This window comes from Euleptes europaea, chromosome 3 (assembly GCF_029931775.1).
Source record: "Euleptes europaea isolate rEulEur1 chromosome 3, rEulEur1.hap1, whole genome shotgun sequence".
Lineage (NCBI taxonomy): Eukaryota > Metazoa > Chordata > Lepidosauria > Squamata > Sphaerodactylidae > Euleptes > Euleptes europaea.
In genome coordinates, this window is record NC_079314.1 from 47,991,535 (window position 1) to 48,013,055 (window position 21,521).

General features: G+C 41.1%; 1 protein-coding gene across 1 annotated transcript; it reads left to right on the plus strand.

Moving 5' to 3' along the window:
- Nucleotides 1-307: 307 nt before the first annotated feature.
- On the plus strand, nt 308-19,748 carry DLD (dihydrolipoamide dehydrogenase). The gene is made up of 14 exons (XM_056845992.1): nt 308-346; nt 3,153-3,225; nt 5,026-5,105; nt 5,762-5,830; nt 8,313-8,382; nt 9,769-9,869; nt 11,820-11,963; nt 12,410-12,511; nt 14,435-14,625; nt 15,947-16,117; nt 16,673-16,862; nt 17,487-17,624; nt 19,472-19,561; nt 19,676-19,748. The coding sequence occupies exons 1-14, from the start codon at nt 308-310 to the stop codon at nt 19,739-19,741; spliced, it is 1,524 nt and encodes a 507-aa protein (XP_056701970.1). The 3' UTR covers nt 19,742-19,748.
- The last annotated feature ends 1,773 nt before the right edge of the window (nt 19,749-21,521 follow it).

The window sequence follows — 21,521 nt, forward strand, 5'->3', positions numbered from 1 at the left end:
AACACTCCTGCATCAAAACTCCTGCACCAGGAGGCCGCCTCCGCCAGGGGGATGTCTTGGAGCGGCGGCACTGAGAGGCCTTCTCGGTCTCCTCTACGCTCCTGGGCTCCTCCTCCAGCTGCCCCGGGAAGCCGCCTCCATCCGGTACGACGCGCCCAGCCTTCGAGGCAGCCCGACTGTGTCCCCTTCGCTCCCCCGTCCTCAATGCGCCTGCGCGAGCCGTAAGAGTCCTTGAGGCCGCCGCCGTGGACGGGCAGGCGGAGAAGCAGCAGGAGCCGCAGCGCGGAGGCGGCGTGGGCCTGGCAAGATGCAGAACTGGGGCCGGGTCTGCTGCGCTCTCGGCCAGGTACAGGCGCGGCGGGCCTGAGGAGGCTGGGCGGGAGGCAGCGCCGGGGAAAGGGGAGAGAAGCCCCACTGCCCTCTGGGGCCCGCCGGCCCTTTGGGATGTCCCCACTCTGACCTTGACCCGTGAGGAGGCCTGGCCCAGCTCGGCGGCCTCCGTCAGTCCCCTCCGCCTCTCTCGCAGCGGCGTGCGTGTCACGCCTTCCGGCCAGGAGGAGCCATCGCGGCCCTTGTTCCTATCAGGGCTCCTGTGCCTTTAACGGCAGGCAGCAGTTGTTCGTGTTGGGAACTCTACCTGCCATGCACAGTAGGCCGGCTGGAGCCCAAAATGAATAGGAACGGAGTGGCATTTTAAAGACTAACAAGGTTATATGTCAGCAGAAGCTTTCCTGGAATACTCCTTTAGATGCAATGTAGTGAATACTCTCAGGAAGACCTTGTGTGTAGGCTATTCCCTCCCCCCCCCCCACACAAATATCTGTTAAATTGCATTTGATGAAATGTTCCCTGGTCCACAAAAACGATGCTGGAAGGAAATTTTCTTATTCTTTAAGGTGCTTCCAAGACTCCTGTTTTTTGCTGCGCCAGACTAAAAGTGCAGTTCTATGCCGAATAATAATTCCAGAGGGGCAGCCTTGCTAGCCTATTGCAGATGAAGTGAACAGGATTGTAAAGGATAACAAGACTATTTCAGCAGGAGCTTTCATGGTTGGTGAACTTGAATGGGTTGAGAGAGTTCATACTTCTCCCCCCCCCCCAATTGGGATTTCTGTTTCATTGTAGCTGTTAGGTACCTTAGCAAAAGCTGCGATTCCCCATCCATTACAAGCGTTAACTCATGAACAGTCTCTATATTTTTCTTGATTAAGATTGAATTTGATGTAATTACAGTTTTACCTGGTACTTTCTGCATTTCATGGTCCCTTGACCCTGCTGTTTATTTGCTTTTCTTGTCATGCCCCCTACATGAAATATGTGCCTAGTGAGGGGCCGCTCACTGCATCTCAAGAAGTAGGGTCTAGTCTTCAAGAGCTTCTGCTGGAATAAAAATTTCAGTCGTTCTCCAAGGTCATTCAGTCATTCTCCACAACCATCCTGTTCATTTTTATTAGGAAACATGCCATGAAAAGAGGGAAGGCAGCTGTTAGTAAAGTGATTGACCAGTTGACAGTCGTGCCAGGTACAAAATATGAGTATCATTCTAGATCATATTATACTCCTTCGTGGTGGTTTTTGCCTCTTCGGCTAGGAAGCAGGAGCAGTACAAGTATGGGGAGGAAGCAAGGACACAACAAGAGGTTATATTATCAGCCAAGCTCAAGGTTTTCCCTGCCCAAGTGGTCACGGGCTGGCTGCTCAGATATTAGTGAAAGAGAGAATGAGCTTGACATCATTGTATGGTTGCAGTAGCAAAAAGCTCTGAAGTCTCAGTTTCTATAATATATCTTATCTGCCAAACATTTTTGTGGTCATAAATGAGTAATTTTTATTTTCAGACTTTGGACTGCTGAATACTATTGTGTTCTTTTGATGGCATCCATCTCTACTTGCGGGGGTTATTCCTTTGACTTTATCAGGCTAAAATTTCAGAAATAAGGAAAATGTGATTTTCCCCCCTCATGTGGTACTTTAAATAAAGGGCATTTATGCTTTGCTGTTTTCGTAACAAAAATACTTAGTGATAAGAGAGATTTGGCCATTCTGTGGGAGCCTCTCACTTGCTCCGCAGCGTCCAGAGCTGTTTGGAATCTGTCAGCCTCTCTGTTCCAATTGGAACAAACTGAAATTGTACCAAAGATCACATTCAGATCTAATAATGAAATCCTAAGCAGGGTTGTACCTTTTTAAGCCTGTTGACTTCAGTGGGCTTAGAAGGCTGTGTAACTGTTTTGGATCATGCTGTAAAAGTTGAACAGAAGTAAGTCATGGCTTATGAACTTATCTGCCTACAGACTTTGCTATGCCTATTGGCAATTTTAAAAATATCCAAAATTGCTATTCCTAGTAGCACTGTGGACTTCATTGGTTGAACTAACTTAAATTCTTTGAGCATGAAGACTTTGCCAGCCTCGGTCTTTCTAAATCCATCGGCTAAAGTTGTCATGCCTATGAGGTAGGGACTTTATAATTCTACATGCCATCCTGTCTGTTTTAACTTAGACCAGGGGTACCCAGCTTGGTGCCTGTGGGCGCCATGGTACATGTTGACATCTTTCCTGATGCCCATGAAGTGTTTTAAGAAACTGGGTGAGTTGGGGTGGGGGCTTGATCAGTAGGACTTCTGATTGGTCACTGGAAATCCAATTGGCTGGCCAGATTAAAATAACATTGTTTCAGTAGCTGCTGCCACTGCAGTGTTGGTTTTATTTTCTCTCCTCAGTGTATTTTTTAAAATTTACCCCCCTTTTGCACTTGGGCTTCCTCTGTGTGGTTTGCTCTGCCTCCTGGGGCAGCCGTTTTGTGTCAGAATCCCAAAGCAGTTTACAGGCTCAAAGCGATTGGGGACCCCTGATTTAGACTGTGTTAAAAGCCAGACTTTGCAAGTGAGATTGAAGAAATAGCTGTAGAGAGTTGGCAGATTTTTCCTCCCTATAACAACATGGGTGGAGGTGGGAACAGAATTAATATTTGAATAATGTTGCTCTTGCTCAGCTTTTAAAAATTACTTTTGTGCAATAAAATAACACGTTTTTAAATGACTATAAAATGCACATAGACTCTGAACCAGTCTATTCTGCCATATCGTATATCTTTAGTATAACACTTCTCTTGTGGGAGTATTGAGCTTGTCTTTCTTCTTTTATCATCAGAAAAGTCATTTTAGCTGGGTCCATGGCTTACAAGGTATTTCCGTAGTGCCTTTAAGGACTTACGCTGATCAAGGTAAATATTATTTAACTTAAATTATTTCCAAAATTTAAAAAATGGAGTACTTGTTAAAATGCTTTTGTTCATAGACCCACAATTCCTGTCTCTGAGGTACTTCTTGGGATAATATACAAAAACATCTAAGAACATAAGAAAGGCCCTGCTGGATCAGACCAAGGCCCATCAAGTCCAGCAGTCTGTTCACACAGTGGCCAACCAGGTTTAAAATCTACTCTACTGTATAGAATTGTATCACTGTGTGAAGTCCAGAGGTGGCTTCTCAAGCTATGTTGTCTTTTGGACTGCCGATACTTGTACAGAGAACATACCCTGGGCCTTAACTGAGAGGAGTGCGTCCATATTAAGGCAGCTTTGTTTCCTTTGAAAGGCAGCATTGAGGAGTCTACAACTTTCTAATAGTTCAATGCTAAATAGAGATAGTCCAGTCTAAGCCTATTGACTTCAGTGGATATAAAAGGGCTTAACTCTATTTAGGATTGCAGTGTAAGTTGCTGCTTCTATGACTGCAATATACTTTTCTCAGTTACTGTATTGTCTTTGCATTTTGGTCTTGTGTGGATGTCATGGACATTTCCCCCCAAAGATTATATGACCCATTTTTTAAATATTTCCCTAGAAAATATTGGAAGTCTGACTTTAATATTATAGGCAAATAAATCAAGAGCAGGGCAGCATTATTAAAGGTAGTGACATAGTTCATTATATCAGAAGGAGAGTCAGTGTTATATACTATGCTAAAGTATCTGCAACAAGCTTTCCTATTTTTCTTTAATGTAGGTAAGGCTTTAATGTAGGTAAGGCTTTGGGTCAATTCAGTATTAATGGAGTGCTTTTTGTTATCCAAGGATCGATTGCCCCTGTTTGTGTGACTGTTTGCACTAGCAGTAGAACTTTTGCCATTGCAACAAAAGCTGAAAATCAAATAAAAGGGGTGGCAGTTGAAGACTGTCAAGTTAAGATCTTTATGTATACCCTGACATTGGAAATATAACATTAGAATGGCTGAATTGAGGTTCTGGAAGCGGTAGAATTTGATGAAATCATTGATAAAATATTGAAGACTTGCAATTCTAAATGATCTGTCAGATAAATAGACTGCTTTTCTATAATTTTTCTGGAGTGGGGGACTCTGCTTATCTCAGTGTGGAGCATAATGAGTTGGGTTCAGTGATTCCCTTCCTTCTGATGGAACAGGTCTTCTTCTAACCACAATGCCTCACTTAGTGGTTGGGTATTGGATCCAACCCAATATACTTATAATTTTATTCATTATAAGATAGAAAGGGGAAAAATAATAACTTGCCATTTGGTACAGTGGATACCAACGTTCATCCAACTTACTCTCAGGGTTCCTAATCCAGCAAGTGTTATGCGTACAGAAACCTGCTTTATTGCACAGACTGCTATTATGACTGTGTAGGTGTGATATTATTTATGTAAAACATTTATACCCTGTATTTCCCTAAAATGGGCTCAAGGTTGTTTACAACATGGAGATTATACAGTATCCATAAAATAACATCAAAAAACAAAACAATGCCATTCAGAAAAAAGGTTTTGAAAACAGTCAGAAAAATTAACACTATTTACTCATCTTCTGTTCAGATTTTTTTTCTTGATTTAGTTGGAAATAAACTAAGCTTCATTCCCTCTTTCATTTAAAGGCCATGTTGCATTATCTTTTTCTTAATGTTTAAACATATCAGTGAAATAAAGTTATATTTGTAGAAACTAATTAATACAAGATATTTACCATTATCCTTTGAAAAACACTGCACCTGTTTTTTCTGTTAGTTGATGCTGATGTTACAGTCATTGGATCTGGTCCTGGGGGTTATGTTGCTGCTATAAAAGCTGCTCAACTTGGCTTTAAGGTGAGGAAGCACAGTAATATAAATCAGTTATTGTAGCATTAATCCAGATAATCTTCCCAAAGGTTCTTGCAGGTATGTCAGAAGGCAAGATATCTCTTACAAGCATGGGTGTTTGTATTTTGAAGTTTTTAAATTGCATTGAATGGAATACAGAAACCTTTGCATGTACTTGGGAAAGAAAATTGCTTGCTTGAACAAGTCTGTTGTGCATTTTAAGGCTGAGTGCAAAATTCCATCATGTAGTGGTATAGTGTGTGTTATTTTATAGGCGGTAATGCCTATGAAGGGGTCTGTCACCCATTCCCCCAGTAAGGGAGTCGATGCTGTCTCTCTTTATGACAGTTCTGACTAAATTATTTTTGTCCTGCCTATTCAGAGGAGCAGTAGAATAAATGGCTATGAGATCATTTTAATTTAAATAGCCAAGTTTCACATTTAACCATAATTGCAGCATTCTCTTAAAAATATTCTTAGCATCAGTTGTGAAAACTTTCTTTGCGATATATAGCATGTGGAAACTGCTACCCAGCAAATAAAACATTCACAATTACAGGATTATTAAAGGAATATACCGAGAACCATTTGATCTGCAGTGTGAAGATTATAAACAAAAGCATCTGTAATTTTATAAAAATGCCTTTCCTTTTCAATCCTAGACTGTTTGTGTGGAGAAAAATGAAACATTAGGTGGAACCTGTTTGAATGTTGGCTGTATACCTTCCAAGGTGAGTACTGGTCTCTCACATTATTCAGGATCTCCACTGAGGTCTGGATGAAAGTATAAAAATTATTGTCCTGTAGATGTACTACTGGAACTGATCTGATTCATGGTACAGCCCCCCCACACACACACACACCACCTTGGTCATATCAACATGAGTTGTGGATTCAGAAACTATATTAAAAATCTGTACTTTTGAATCAGAGTATGCCCGCTTTGATGTAAGAAAAGAGACATAATTGCAGATTTAATGGCTGTTAATTTCAGAACCTGGTGGAGAATGTTTCTTATGACAAGCATTATGTGACAAGCGACATATGTTTGCTGCTCTTTAACCTGCTCCATGGTGACTTTTTTAACATTGAGTGAAGCTATCCAAGGAGGGGTGGCAGCCCAAATCTGGTATCTTCTATGGTTCCCTATGTGTCTATTGTCATCCTGACATATGTGAATTCCTGGCAGTCCACAAACAGTCTGGTGTTGGATGATGTAGATCTGTGCATACTTCTGAAAGGTCCATGTGGGTTTTCAACCTAATGCCTTCTGCAGTCTCTTATTTTGATGTCTTTCACTTCCAATAAGGAGTTAATAATAATAATAATAATAGGTTTGTTAGATTTTTAGGCCAATCTATCCTGAAAAGTTGGGCTCAGAGCGGCATACAGGACTACTGTATAATTAAAACCAATACAGTACAAAAGTTGTGTTTTTTTTGAAAATTTTTATTGGTTTTTATAATATAAATTTTCCATGTTAACAAACAACAATAAAAGTAATATAAAAAACTAAATCATAAGTAATGTTGTTATAATTATTTAAATGCTAAATAAAAATAAAAAATAAAGGAAAATTTATTGACTTCCCCATCACCTCCGTCCGCCTCTTAATAAAGTATTCTATCCCATCGTGATATGGTCTGATCTTAATTATTCTTATATCTCAATTAAGTTTCAATCACAATATACTATTAAAATAATTGATTACACTTCTTTATGTTAGCAATGTCATCTAGATCAGATTAAAAGGTACTCTTCCATTTTCCCCAGTCCTAATTCATATTCACAGTATTTCATCCAAGCCTCCCATTCCCCCATAAATTGAACATTGTCTTTTTGATTTAAAGTAGCTGTAAGTTTTGCCATTTCTACCAGTTCAAACATTTTCATAATCCAGTCTTTTTTCCCAGGAATGTCTGCCCCTTTCCATTTTGCTGCATAAAGCAGTCTTGCAGCTGTTGTCGCATAAATCAAAAAAGTCCTTTGTATTAACAAATCATCAGGTATCATACTTAATAGCATCATTTCTGGTGTTTGGGGTATATTTTTTTGTACTATTAGTCTTAATTCATTATAAATCATATCCCAAAAATCCTTAGCTTTATCACAAGTCCACCACATATGATAAAAAGAACCAACTTCTTTATTACATTTCCAACATTTAGGGAATGTCACTTTGTAAATCCTTGCAATCTTCTTAGGTGTTAAATGCCATCTGTACATCATTTTGTAGATATTTTCTCGAATTGACTGCGCATTTATTCCTTTCAGGTCTTTCACCCATAGTCTTTCCCATTTGTTTAGGGCAATATCATGTCCCACAGTTTGAGCCCAATTAATCATTGTTGGTTTGATTATTTCCTGCTCACAATAAATTGTTAAAAGAAGATTATACATTTTAGAAATCAGTTGAGTGTTATTATCTAATAGCATCCTGTGAAAAGGCGATTTTTCTTTAGAGAACAATACAGTACAAAAGTTAAGCTAAAATATTAATTAAAATCAAAAGTGCCCTTCATAGCGTTCAAACAAAAGAAGGGGAAGGAAGAGTAGGGAGGATAGCAACCGTTGCTAACTTCAACCATTTGCTCAGTGGAACAACTTCGTTTTACAGGCCCTGCGGATTTGATTTAAATCCTGCAGGGCCCGGATCTTACTAGGGAGAATGTTCCACCAAGTTGGGGCCAGCGCCAAAAAGGTTGAGGACAGATAAAGAAGGATAAAATGCTGGCCTGGGAGAGGCACACTGAATTTTAGAAAATTAATCACTGTGGTTGCCCAGGTTTGCTAACTAGAAGGGAAAATAAAGAAGGTGAGAATTGTTTTAACATCTAGAAATTTAATTTCTGAATCTACTGGAGTTGGAGTTTTCTTTATAAGTGTACTTTTGCATAATAATAGGTGCATGCATGAAACACTGAAGGCTGGTGCACATGTGCTCTTAGTTATTGTCATGACCAGCAGCTGAATGTGTAAACTGGCTCCATTAGGAAGAATTTAGGAGATGCAAGATAAATCACCAGAAGAAACATTGATATTAATTTGTGATGGCACATTCACAAATGTACCTATTGCAGTTATCGTGATGAATACATGTGTCCTGAGCTGATAACCAAACCTTCTGATCATATAACTAGCACTGATATCAAACGCATGAATGTTGGCTGTGTAGATTGCGTTTAATTCTTTTGCTTGTTTGTTTTGGGATAGGCCTTACTGAACAATTCACACCTATATCATTTGGCCCATGGCAAAGACTTTGCTAGTAGAGGAATTGAAAGTAAGTATGTAGTAGATCTCTTGGTATGTGAGCAAGAGGTTTGTAGTGGCGAGGGATCAACTAATGCTACCTTTGTCATTGTAAAACTCTGTAGGCAGAAAGGGAAAAATAACATTGTTTAAAAATAGAAAATATTTTTATTTAATTTGTTAAGTGTTGTTTTAGAATATATAAAAGTACTATCCGGCCTTCCAGTTAGTTAAGATTCTTCTCATAAGGCTTACTGCAGAGGTGAAGCCGGTAGAGATCAGAAGTGTGTTTTTTCCAGCTGTGGCACCTTCAGCACTGGTACCTTGTCCAGGAGGCAGGGAGGTGATTTTTTTACAATCTATTTCTAGCCTGAGGACCATTATGAGAACAGTTGATGCTGCTAAACATTCTATGCTTTGGGGCTTTTATGTGCAGGTATGCTTCTTTATTGGTTGGTCTTTAACAGTGGTTAATTTTAGTGATTTATTTTTCCTCTTATAGTTGTGAGCTGCCTCAAATAAGTCTCTGGAAGAGGTGCCATACAATTATTTTAAATAAGTGTTTGTCAGTTATCCCAAAGCCTTTGATCAGGTTATTTGGAGGGTGGGAGCAGATTATTTCTTTTTGAGCAATCAGCTGGAATACCCTGTATGCTCCTTTAATTATTATTTCTCTGTCAATAAAAGAGCTGGAGTCAGGCTTAGATCAAAGAACTGAGAAAGATGTTTCCCACATGCAGCAGGACTTTGCTTCAGGCCCTTGAGTTCTCTGGAAACCTCTTGCAGATTGGGGGTCCCAGTGTGTGATGCCATGTGGGTGTGGAGAAGAGAATAGGTGGCACTCAGTGACTTCCCACCCCATCCTGCACAATTGAAGGATCTTTGGATCCATCACTTCCTGTGTGTGAATGTGGTAAAGACCCAAGCTGAATATTCAGGGGAAAGATTTGTGCCTTTACCACATTCACACACAGGTGTGTAGCTCTGTAAGTAACACTCTTAAAACACTAAAAAATCTGTGTCTTAAAACTAATTTTCAAGTGTGTGATAGCTTCTTCAGTTAATAAGAGCAATTTAGATTGGTGGTTCCCAACCTGGGGAATGGGGTCTCTTGGGGGCTGTGGAGTTATTGTAAGGGTTCTGCAAATCCATATGTGCACTAAGCATTGCTGTTTTGAACTTTTAGTATTATGTATTTTCTCAATCAGTGGATACTAATAGTACAACAGTTGTCATGTGGGGATCCACAAATTTTTTTTGATGTTAAAACCATCATAGTCAAGAAAGTTGGGAACCACTGGGTTAGACATCTTGCTGTGGTACATACCTGAACTTTAACTTGTCCTTGAGTGCTAAGGGTTCAGGACAACTAAATACCACAAAACCCTACCTGTATGTAAAAAAAGAGCATTTATAGTTACAGGGCTCCGACTGAATTTAGAGAAGATGATGGAACAGAAGAGCGGTGCAGTGAAGGCTCTAACAGGTGGAATTGCTCATTTGTTTAAACAGAATAAGGTATGTCTGGCCTAGCAGCTTGTCTGTCTGTTTGTTTAATGACTGGTTGCAGATAATGGAAATCGAATCTCTTTGTCCACTAGAGTTTTACTTATTTTAGAGGTGGTGTCTGTGTGGGTTCTTTTAGTTGTTTAAATGGCTGACAAGGCTGCCAGGATAACAACTGTAACTTGCCATTAAGCATGCAGGGATCCTAGTGGTGATTTTGGATATTAAAATAGAGGTAAGCTAGTAGCAGGTGCTGTGGGAGAGTGTCAAGAGACTGGGCCTTTTTGCTGTCTCTTGTCAATTCAAACAATGGTTCAGGCTGAGGCCTAGGAAGGAAATCATGGAAGTTTTCCTCTTCTCTTAGAACTAAGTTCAAGCTGCTTGTAGCTCCAAAGAGCTAGATAAATGCAACACAGCCTGTCAGACCATTATGCCTAGCAATTTCAAGGCCACAAGGATCCAGGAGGATACATTCCATCTCATTAGCATTCAAACTCATGGGTGGGAGAAGGTGCTTGCTTAATTGGACCTGATGCAGCTGCAGAGTGTCTGGTCTAATTGGGATATTCACCTGAGTTGTTGGATCACCTGTTTAGCAATACAGCTGATTGGTCAAGTTACATCATTTGATATACATTTGATTGGTCAAGGAGAATAATGCCAATGTAGATTGTTGAGCATGAAGGAAAGACCTTTCTCATTTTGCCTGTATTACATCTGACTTTGGAACACTTCTTGATTTTGGGTGGGCCATGCTGGCCGGAGCCCTTAGTTTGGGCTTTGTATTTTGGAACCCTGTTGGACTCAGTCTTGCTTGGTAACATCTGGATCTTAAACCAATGCTTGTAAATATGCTTAGCTTAGATCTTTAGCTTTATTATTTTATCCTCACTGTTCACTGCTCTTTTATCATACATTCCTACACATTCTTGTAATTAATCACTTTAATTATATTTTGTGGTGTTCTTGGGTTTTGGGGCTTCAATCTGAATCCAGTACTTTAGTTGTATATTGGCTACAGCTACCAGAATAACTGCTTTTGGGAACTCACCTTGCAAGCGTCCTGCCTTGCAGGGTTGACTTTCTTGTACTTGGATCTGATGCTAGAAGCTTAGTCCCTTGGTCTCTGACTGACAGGGTAATAAGAGGACTGACTGATGGTAGCAGTTACCCTGGGGTATGAGGATTCACACTTCAGTATTTTTGTTTTTGTCTTGCTCAACCTGCTCCCTTAAACAGGACTTTGGCTTTAAGGTCCTTTGACAGAGAGGCAGAGCAGTAAACTCTTTGAACTTAGACCAGTGCCAGGATCATGAGTCTCTCAAAGACTACAGTCAGAAAGTTGCCCTGGTTTGGCTCAGAATGTGAGATTGAGTTGATGGCTTCCTGTCTAGAGGGGGATGCTTCACTCTGTGTGTGTGTGTGTGTGTGTGTGTGTTTGTGTGTGTGCGTGTATGTATGCTTTCCTTGAAGTGTTTGCTTGGATGTCTACACTTTTTAATGCTTGCCATACCTTTCTGCAAACTTAGCCACGCCTTGGGTGCCATTAGATGGCAGACTATTTCTGGTAGGAAACAGTAATTCCCATGCATTCTTCATATTTTTAAAAACAATTGGCTAACTGTCCTTTTAAAGAATTGGGGCCTCAATGGAACCTAATTACCAGTGAAAGGAATTTCTGTTTGGTAACAAAGTCTTTCGTAAAAGGCGAAAGATTTATACGATCTGAAGAGAAACCAGAGCATTCTGGTTTGGTAACTTTCAGTTTGGTAACTGAAATTTAGAGAAGATGGTAACTGAAAGTGTTCTTGAAATGTCTTACTGCTTTTATGAATAAAATTTCAAATTCTTTTAGAAAGGTGAGCTGCAGTGATGCCATAGCTGATGTATGTTTGGGGTCACTGTAGAATATTTCTCAGTTCATTTCCTTTAAGTAGAGTAAATATGTTTTCTTTTGGGAAGGTGACACATGTGTCCGGTCTTGGAAAAATAACGGGGAAAAATCAGGTCACGGCAACTAAAGACGACGGCAGCAATCAGGTTGTTAATACGAAGAATATTCTCATTGCTACAGGCTCAGAAGTAACACCATTCCCTGGAGTTACGGTATGTCCTGACTTTGAATTTTTTTCTAGCAGAGTTGCCAGCTCCTGGTTGGACAATACCTGGAGATTTTGGGGATGGCCCCTGAGGAGGGTGGGGTTTGGGAAAGGGAGGGACTTCAATGGGGTACAATGACATAGAGTCCACATTCCGAAGTGGCCATTTTCTCCAGGTGAACTGATCTCTGTTGCCTTGAGATCAGTTATAATAGTGGGATATCCCCAGCCACCACCTGAAGGTTGGCAACCCTACTGCTGCCTCTTCTTGTGCTGGCTTTTCTTGTGGCCAAGGGGTGATCTCAGCCTGCTCCAGGCATGTTTTTAGATATGTAACATGCTACTGTATGGTAGCTCTTAGGCGTTAGATAAATCAGTAGGGTTTTTTATGGTTCTGTACATGATTTTTGTATGAAGGAGATAAATTCCTCTCTTCCTTTTCTATTTGTTTAGATTGATGAGGACACCATTGTATCATCTACTGGTGCATTATCTTTAAAACAAGTCCCTGAAAAAATGGTGGTCATTGGTGCGGGAGTCATTGGTGTGGAATTAGTGAGTAGCATGCCTCACTCTTCTTAAAATACAAATTTTCCTGCATCTGTTAAACTTTGTGGCCTATTAGTGGCTTATTGGAGTTGTTTGTATGGCTCTGGGGCTACCAGCAGGCTCACAGGCCAGCCGGGATTGAGTGTAGGTACTGGTTATGTGGCCAGGTTTCTTTAGATGGGTGCCACTTTGCACAGCAGTTGTACAGTCCTTTTTAAAATAGCCATCGTACAAATCAGGACAGCCATATGTTTGCCCCACACATGCTGGTGGCGCATCATATGATCTAGACCACCATTCTGGGTTGCCATGTTGCATACAGGTTCCCAGAGTGGTCACATGTTACCCAGTGAACGTTTGCACAGGGCAGGTATGTAGTAGGGATTCAGAAGGACAAAAGGTTTTTAATGATAGCATTTCCCTTTTCATTCTGCCTATTCTGAGATTTAGTATGCAGTATGTGGCTCCCAACCATTTTAAGTTCCCTAAATGAAAAAGCCTAAGAAATGGTACTTGGTCTGGGGCAAAGCAGGGCAGCTTGAGAAAGTAGCCAGGTTTGAAGAAGCTTCATGTGATGTGCCATGGGAAGGTATCAAGGGAGAAGTAGTGGGTGTTGAAACAAGGTTGGTGAAGACGGAACAGAGTTGTTGACAAACAGTGAGGCTGGTGTAGAGAAGAAAGGAAGCAGCAGCAGGGCTGTGGGGAAACAAAGGGGAAGAGGAAGTAGCAGATCTGAGAGGTGGAATGGAAAGGGAGGAGAGCCCAGAGGAATGTAGCACACACACAGACTATCAATGTATATGCAGCACTTAGCAATTTTTCTCCATTATGGGAGATTGGCTGCAGTGAAGATCTTTGTCGGGGGTTCTGCAGCAATGATAATTTTCAAAAAGTGCAAGAATGTCTTTACTGACAGATATGACAAGGAAAGTAAAGGGGAGAATTATGTAGTGATTAAACTCTGGTTTACAGAAGGCTTCAAGCCTCCTCCTTGCTGGATATACTTCCAGTGCAGCTGCTCATGTTATTCAGTCAGAGGATGGCATCTTTGTAAGCTGCTATTTCCCCCACCCCCTGAATTTTTTAAGAATTATTTTTCAGACTGCGTCATCTTGCTGGAAAAAAAAAACTGCTAAAAAGTGTAGGGGTCAACATTCGTGTGTCTTGTTTTGTGTCTTGTGTGTGAGACTTGCAGCTGATCTGTTAACTTGCTGTTGCATTTCAAATCTTAAGAACTTGTAGTGAAGTTGGCATATAGACATTCTGTGGACAGTAATTTTCATAGTAATTGCTATCCTTGGTTCTTGTAGGTTATCTGGGCTGTGTGACCGTGGTCTTGGTATTTCCTGACGTTTCGCCAGCAGCTGTGGCAGGCATCTTCAGAGGAGTAACACTGAAGGACAGTGTCTCTCAGTGTCAAGTGTGTAGGAAGAGTAATATATAGTCAGAAAGGGGTGGGTTTGAGCTGAATCATTGTCCTGCAAAAAGTATCAAAGGTAATGTGCTAATCATTGTCCTGTAAGTATCAAGATAATGTGCTAATGAGGGTGTGGTATGATTCAGCTCAAACCCACCCCTTTCTGACTATATATTACTCTTCCTACACACTTGACACTGAGAGACACTGTCCTTCAATGTTACTCCTCTGAAGATGCCTGCCACAGCTGCTGGCGAAACGTCAGGAAAGAAAATACCAAGACCATGGTCACACAGCCCGGATAACCAACAAGAACCAATGAACTCTGACTGTGAAAACCTTCAACAATAATTGCTATCCTGTTTGAAAATTCCTGTAGGCAGTTCTGTTTATCTCTGGTGGGCATTGCTGTTAAGGGATGAGTGGGGTAGGCAAAACAACACGTAAGTACAAAGTTGCTGTTTTCCCTCTTAAAGTTCTGCTTCTTAATCTTGGCTTGTGTTTGACCACAGGGCTCCGTGTGGCAACGTCTAGGTGCTGATGTCACAGCTGTGGAGTTCCTTGGCCATGTTGGTGGTTTGGGCATTGACATAGAGATCTCTAAGAACTTCCAACGAATTTTACAGAAACAGGGCCTTAAATTTAAACTCAATACTAAAGTTACTGGTGCAACCAAGAAACCAGATGGAAAGATAGATGTTTCGTAAGTACTAAAGCATGCCTTGGTTGGACTTGTAGCAAAAAAAATGCCTTCTCCTGTAAAAACGACAATAAGCCAGTAATCAGAATGGGAACTAGAAACATTCCAGAGATCTAATTTTCTAACATCTTAAATATTTATGGCTGGTTCTTAGGATATTTAAAATATATTTTCACCTCAGTGGATTGGAATAAAAACTTGCAATCTATGATAAACCTATGGTAAAAAATGTTCATCATGAAAACTGGATATAGTAAAATTAATAGGTACCTGCTTGGATCTAAACAACTGTAAGTGTGACTCTGATTATGTAATAGATATTGGCCATATCTCCTTTCATAGAAGCTTTCTGAACCCTCCAACTTTCACTCCTGAGAGTGGATGTGACCACAGGGGCACAGCAGGATGCAGCATTGGGAGTTTGGTTGTAGTGGGATGATGGAACATTGGAAGTTGTTCTGTCTTTTTGCACTGGATTCAACACATCCATTAATACCTTGCTCTTAGTATCAAAGAAGTTGCTTATTACAGAGAACTGCTAATCTTGGATAGCAGCTATTAACAGTCTTTGAGGAAAACTACTACTTATGTCATCTTCACTGGATGCTACACAGATTTACTTCGCAGTAATGTTTCTGATGTTAAAGGCATTATTTGAGCCCATTTATCCCAAAGTGTGCAAATCTTGCATACTTTGAGTGATGGTTACCCAGCAGAACTGAAGTTGCAGGCTACCAAACAGGTCTGATACTGTAGATGAGTTAACCATCCCAGTAGATGTTGGTTGGGGCAATCATGCACTCCTCTAATCTAGAGTCTTCACACTTTTGAGGCACATTTGAGTGGCATGGAACATCTATGGGAAGTGGTATAATACCATCTTGGTCATTTGTGGCACAACTAATGAGCTGCATGCTCTGGACAATCAGGATGGAAATGAGGAGGAAACAGTAAAGGGGTTCTTAAGATATTGTTGTTTTTTGTGGTGAAACCCAGTAATTTTTGTTCTATCGGACTGTAGTCTTTTTGTTCTAACTGATTCTTTGTTAAACTATTATGCCATGCTGGCTCTCAATTTTTTTGCATTGGTATAACAAGGTCACTACTATGACAAGAATGTAAAAACATCTTGGTCTAGTATGGCTTAACTCTACCATAGCTAATAACTTCCTATATGATCTCTGACATATTTTTCATGTAATTATTCTATATCCATTAGAAGAAGGAAGTAATTGGGGTTCAGAGACACATGATGCATTAACAGTTATGCAGTATCTCTGTTTCCTTGGTTTCCTAGGACTTTGCTTCTTCTTTTATTCCCTAGGATTGAAGCTGCTGCTGGAGGCAAGGCGGAAGTGATCACTTGTGACGTCCTCCTGGTGTGTATTGGCCGGCGCCCTTTCACTAAGAGCCTTGGCCTGGAAGATGTGGGTATTGAATTAGATAACAGGGGTAGAATCCCAATCAACAACCGATTTCAAACCAAAATTCCCAAGTAAGTCAAATAATAGGAGGGTCTTGGTGGCTTGCTTTTGGCTTTTATTTCACATGTTGTTTGGAAACTGGGAGTCTGTGTAAGATACAAATTATCTCCCTACTAAGTTAACTTAACAATTGGTTATAGGTTGTGTGTAAGAACATAGTTTGAATGCAGGAGGCTTTATAATGTATCAGATCAGTTGCTTTCTTATACTACTCTGCACAGCATGGCATAGATTGAGCATGCTACTAGTAAAAATAATATATATTTGACACAACAGTACAAAAAGGGCAGTATGGATGGATCCATGTGGGCCCCTTGTTTTTCTGCAGGTAAAAAGAAATTTGTAATTACATATTGCTTGTTTTATCTTGTTTGTTCTGTCCTAGAAAGTTAAAAGTTTCAAATGAAGGTTACACATATCAAAGATTGCGCATTTCAGGATACTGATTTTTGTTTCCTTAGCCTCTTCCAGCTACAAATACCATGTGTTTATGTCCCTAGAGCTCTCAGGGCTCGTTTCCCTGTACTTAAGCAGCAGTATTTGACTTGGTTTAATTTACCTGGCAGCATCTACGCTATTGGTGATGTGGTGGCTGGACCGATGCTTGCTCACAAAGCTGAAGATGAAGGGATTCTGTGTGTTGAGGGAATGGCTGGAGGTGCCGTTCACATAGACTACAACTGCGTGCCCTCAGTAATTTACACGCACCCTGAGGTTGCCTGGATCGGCAAATCAGAAGAACAGCTGAAAGAGGAGGTACCATGTCTGCTTTCTTTCACTTGCATTGCAGTTGTGGAATAAATATGAAGCTGTCCCCCCTCCAAACCAGAGCCAGCCTTCTCTACTGAAAATCAGAGGGTGAAACCTTTGCTCTGTGCTGTAAAAAAAATGTCCTCAACTTAAACTCGGCTTGCAACTTTGCTGGGTTTGTTCTGTTTTGTTTTGGTTGTTGGCTAGATTTTATATTCAGTAGCAGTTCCATGTATGATTGGGGGTGATTGTTTTTTTTTTTTACAGGTCTTCTTACTCGCATGTCTAGCCTGATACATGGCAGCACATGTGCACATTTAGGCAAGCTGGAGATGGGATTCAAGATGATGTGTGCATGTGCATACACCCCCTAGAAAAGAATATGTTCCCTGAATGTTCAGTGTGCTAGGTAGTTTTTTGTTTGTTTGTTTGTTTGTTTGCAATGCAGGGGCAGTCAGGCTCCACCTCCACTTTGAAGTGGTTCATATCATAGACAGAGGTTTACCATCTCAGCAAGAGCTAGGCTTTCATATTAGTATCCACTATAGCAAAACCTCTGCCTGCATCTACTTGGTTTTCCAGGTGCAAACTACGATAACTTATAGTAATTCTTTATTTGCATTGTTTTAGGGGACAGAATACAAGGTTGGAAAATTTCCATTCGCTGCAAACAGTAGAGCCAAGACAAATGCAGACACTGATGGCTTGGTCAAGATACTAAGTCACAAATCCACAGACAGGATGCTGGGAGCTCATATTCTAGGCGCGGTGAGTATGGGATAAGAATAGTTCCAGACCTGCTGCTGCATAATTTTGAGATCTTTTAACTTCTGGAGTTTAGCTACATAGTTCTGAGCTGTGTGTTCCTAAGCCTCGGTTGGCCATTGTAGGAATCTGAAATAGTTTTATGTCCCTCAAAGCACTCCTGGTAGGTCTCTACTCTTTTTCTCCTGTAACCAGCTCCTCTTCCTCTTCCACCGTTCTTGGTATTCTCTGTATTCTCTCCATCCATTTGCAAGGAAAGGGCGTACATATTAAAAAAATCCACAACAAATGATGTATTCATAGGCAGTTGTTAATAGGTCTTTGTGCAGCATTTGAATATTTTGTGTGTAAGAGACTTTTAGTTCCTCATCCAGGATGTACCATGACCATATCCTTTTGCAGCTGAGCCGTGTGGGGGAGGGTGCTTGGTATAATTATGTGTTGAGGATCTTTCTTCCTTCTCTTCATCCTCAGTGTTATGTGCTGGCAGAACCATGGCATTGACAAGTGGGGTGTAATTTTTAACAGGAGTTAACCAGTACATCTAAGAAGCTGACATGTACTTTATAGTCAGAGATGCCAGTGTTCAGTAATACAATCCAAAGGCAAGGTCAGAAGGCAGGCCAAGGCCTCAGTCCAGTGCCAAGCACATGTTCCAAAGGCAGGGTCCAAAAGCAGTCCAGGTAATGAGGTTTCATGTATCAATCTCAAGCAGGTCAGGCAACTGGTGTGGCCATCAGCAGAGCTGCAGACAGGTTGATCCCCCACTAACTCTGGCCTCACTGCAGTTTTATACAGAGCGTTTCCCAGCTGGTGAGATTGGTCCCATGTCAAACTCCTCTGCACAAGCTGAATCAGATCCTTCACTCATGAGGAGTAGTGAGGGCCACATCCTGCAATGACTTACTGGTTTCCTCCTGGCTTGAGGGCCCTGCTGGCTCAGAGGGCAGCACTGGTCCTAACTGAGTCCCCTTGGGCAGGGGGGCTGCCAGAGATACCAGACTTACAGGAAGGGTCTGCCAAGACAGGGCTAGGGGACCGGTTGTCCTCCTCTGATGACTCATCTTCCCACGCTAAACCAGGGTGGTCCATGATAGATGTGTCTGTTCTTTGAAAATGTTCTGCTGATGGAGGAGAAGAGAGGGATGGTTATTCCTGATTCCTCTTCTCACCCCAGCCCCCCATTAGGATCCGTTTGAAAGCGTAGAAGCATTGCCTCCCAAGCTGGGGTAGCTCAGTTGTGTTAGCTCTGCTCAGGAAGAAGGTTTCAGTGCTCTACATAACTTATTGTCCCTGTTTGTGATTAATGAAAGCAGAATAAATTATGCAAGGTTGCACTTAATTCAGTTAGATAAACTAATTACAATCTTTTGCTGAATCTAAAAGATGCCTCCGATTAATCTAACAGTAGAGTTAAAATATTTCTTAGTATATTTTAATACCAGTATTTAATGGAACTATGGGAAGCAGATCCCATTGTAGAAGAGGCGTCCACCTCCCCTACCCCACTCTCCTAGAGGGGATGGTACCTGTTGCATCATGATCAAAACAAAATTCCTTTTTGGGGGCTGGGGAAGGAGTGATTGTTCCATTCATGTGGAAATTTAATAGTTGTGTCAGAAGTCAAAATCGGTTGGCTAAGATTTCTTTCATCTAGTAACAAGCCTAAACTTTTGCAAGAGAAGTGTGTGTAAATTTGCATAACTTATACAGCTGTGAAAAAGTTTTCTTGCCGTAATAGTTGTATTTTCTAAAATAAGCATGCCTCTATTTATTGTTTTGTGTTGTTCTACTCTTAATGTTTTTTTTGCCCTGGGTGTTTTTTGTTTTGTTTGCTTTTCTGTTTATAGGGTGCTGGAGAAATGGTGAATGAAGCTGCCCTTGCAATGGAATATGGAGCATCGTGTGAAGATGTCGCTAGAGTCTGCCACGCACATCCGGTGAGTGAACACAGCATTGATGGTTTTGTGGATTAGTTAAGGATCCAGCTTGTGGCTGCTGAGGGTGTCATCTGTCCTCCTTTCTTTAACTTTTTTTCTTATTGTTTTCAACAGACTGTATCTGAAGCATTCAGAGAAGCCAACCTGGCAGCATCGTTTGGCAAAGCGATCAATTTTTAAAGGGAAAGAAAATCCTTAATGTATAGAGTACATTTTTTTGTGAAAACTGACAGAGATCTTTATGGAACATTGCGTCTTTTGAATACTTCCAGGATTGAATGAAGTGAACTTTTGTTTAAAACATGGCATATTTAAACAAATTAGGAGGTTTGGAAAATAATGATTTCACCCAGCAACTGTGTATACAACATGTTTGTATTGTTAGCGTGTATATATTAAGTTCTGCAGAGGGCAGACTACAGCAAAGGCATCTTAAGGTTGTGGATCACTGAAAGGTTCCATCTTGTATTTGGGTGAAATATACTGGCTGATATACTCTCCAGTGTTGTTGCTCTGTCATTGCTAAGGAACTGGTACTTTGGTGTCATGCTGGTACTTTAAAATGCACCACTGTCAACTTTGAGAGCCAGTGTGGTGTAGTGGTTAAAAGCGGTGGTTTGAAGCGGTGGACTCTGATGTGGAGAACTGAATTTGTTTCCCCACTCCTCCACATGAAGCCAGCTGGGTGACCTTGGGTTAGTCACAGCTCTCTCAGCCCCACCTACCTCACAGGGTGTCTGTTGTGGGGAGGGGAAGGGATGGTGATTGTAAGCCGGTTTGATACCTTCTTAAGTGGTAGAGAAAGTCGGCATATCAAAACCAACTCTTCTTTGTAGTTGTCCTGTTGTGCAGGGATCTCCAAACTTTGAGCCTGCAGGCACCTTTGGAGTTCTGAAACAGTGTGGTGGACGCAACCACACAATGGCTGCTGCACCTTACCTTTGGTCACACAGTGAAGATCCTTGTGTTGTAATGGCAGCTACTGCTGAAGCAATGCTTTTAAAAGTCTGCACGGCCAGTCAGAAGCCTTGTTGGGCAAAAGACTCACCTGGCCCTGCCCACGCCCACTTTCTGAAAATACTTGGGCAACAGAAAAGGTGCTGGTGGACGCCATGGCACCCACAGGCACCAGGTGGTGGATCCCTGCTTTAGTGACAGGAATAGCAATGTATTTCATCACACCATAACTTTTTTTTTGTTAACTTGAAGTAAATCTACCATCATGTTATCTCGTAGTATAGAGGACTTTTAAGAGACTTCTGTAAAACTGATATGGCTGTATAAATAGCCATTTATATCTCTGCATTTTTCATATTGAAAATGCCTCAGGTTTAATGAAATTGTGCTAAATAAAATCTAGTCATGAAAAAGCAAAAATTGTGTGGGAAAACAGTTTGGACGAACACTTTGTCTTCCTCATTTTTACTTGTGAAACTTCCCAGCTTCATTTAAAAAACAAACCCTAAATTATTAGCAGAAATTACAAGTGAATAAATAGTGTCACTGGGAGCGTTTAGAATGCTGAACAAATGTGGAAATTGTATTTTCCTTCATAGAAGAAGAGTTGGTGTTCATACCCCACTTTACAGTAAAGAGTCTCAAGATGGCTTAGTCACCTCCCCCTCCACAGCAGGCACCTTGTGAGGTAGGTGGGGCTGAGAGAGTTCTGAGAGAACTGTGACTGGCCCAAGGTCACCCAGCTGGCTGCATGTGGAGGAGTGGGGAATCGAACCCAGTTCTCCAGATTAGAGTCCACTGTTCTTTACTACTACACCACTGACTCTACTTGAGATTCTGCTTCCCTATTCCTGCGTGGTGTGAACCAGTAAATAGTAGGGAGTGGCTGAGTCACAGGGAATACAAGACTAGCAAGAAATGGATTAATTTTTTTATGTGAGCCTAAAATTCCCACTCCTAGTGGGGGCTGCCTGCTGCAGCTCAGCGAGCTTTACTGCTCCCT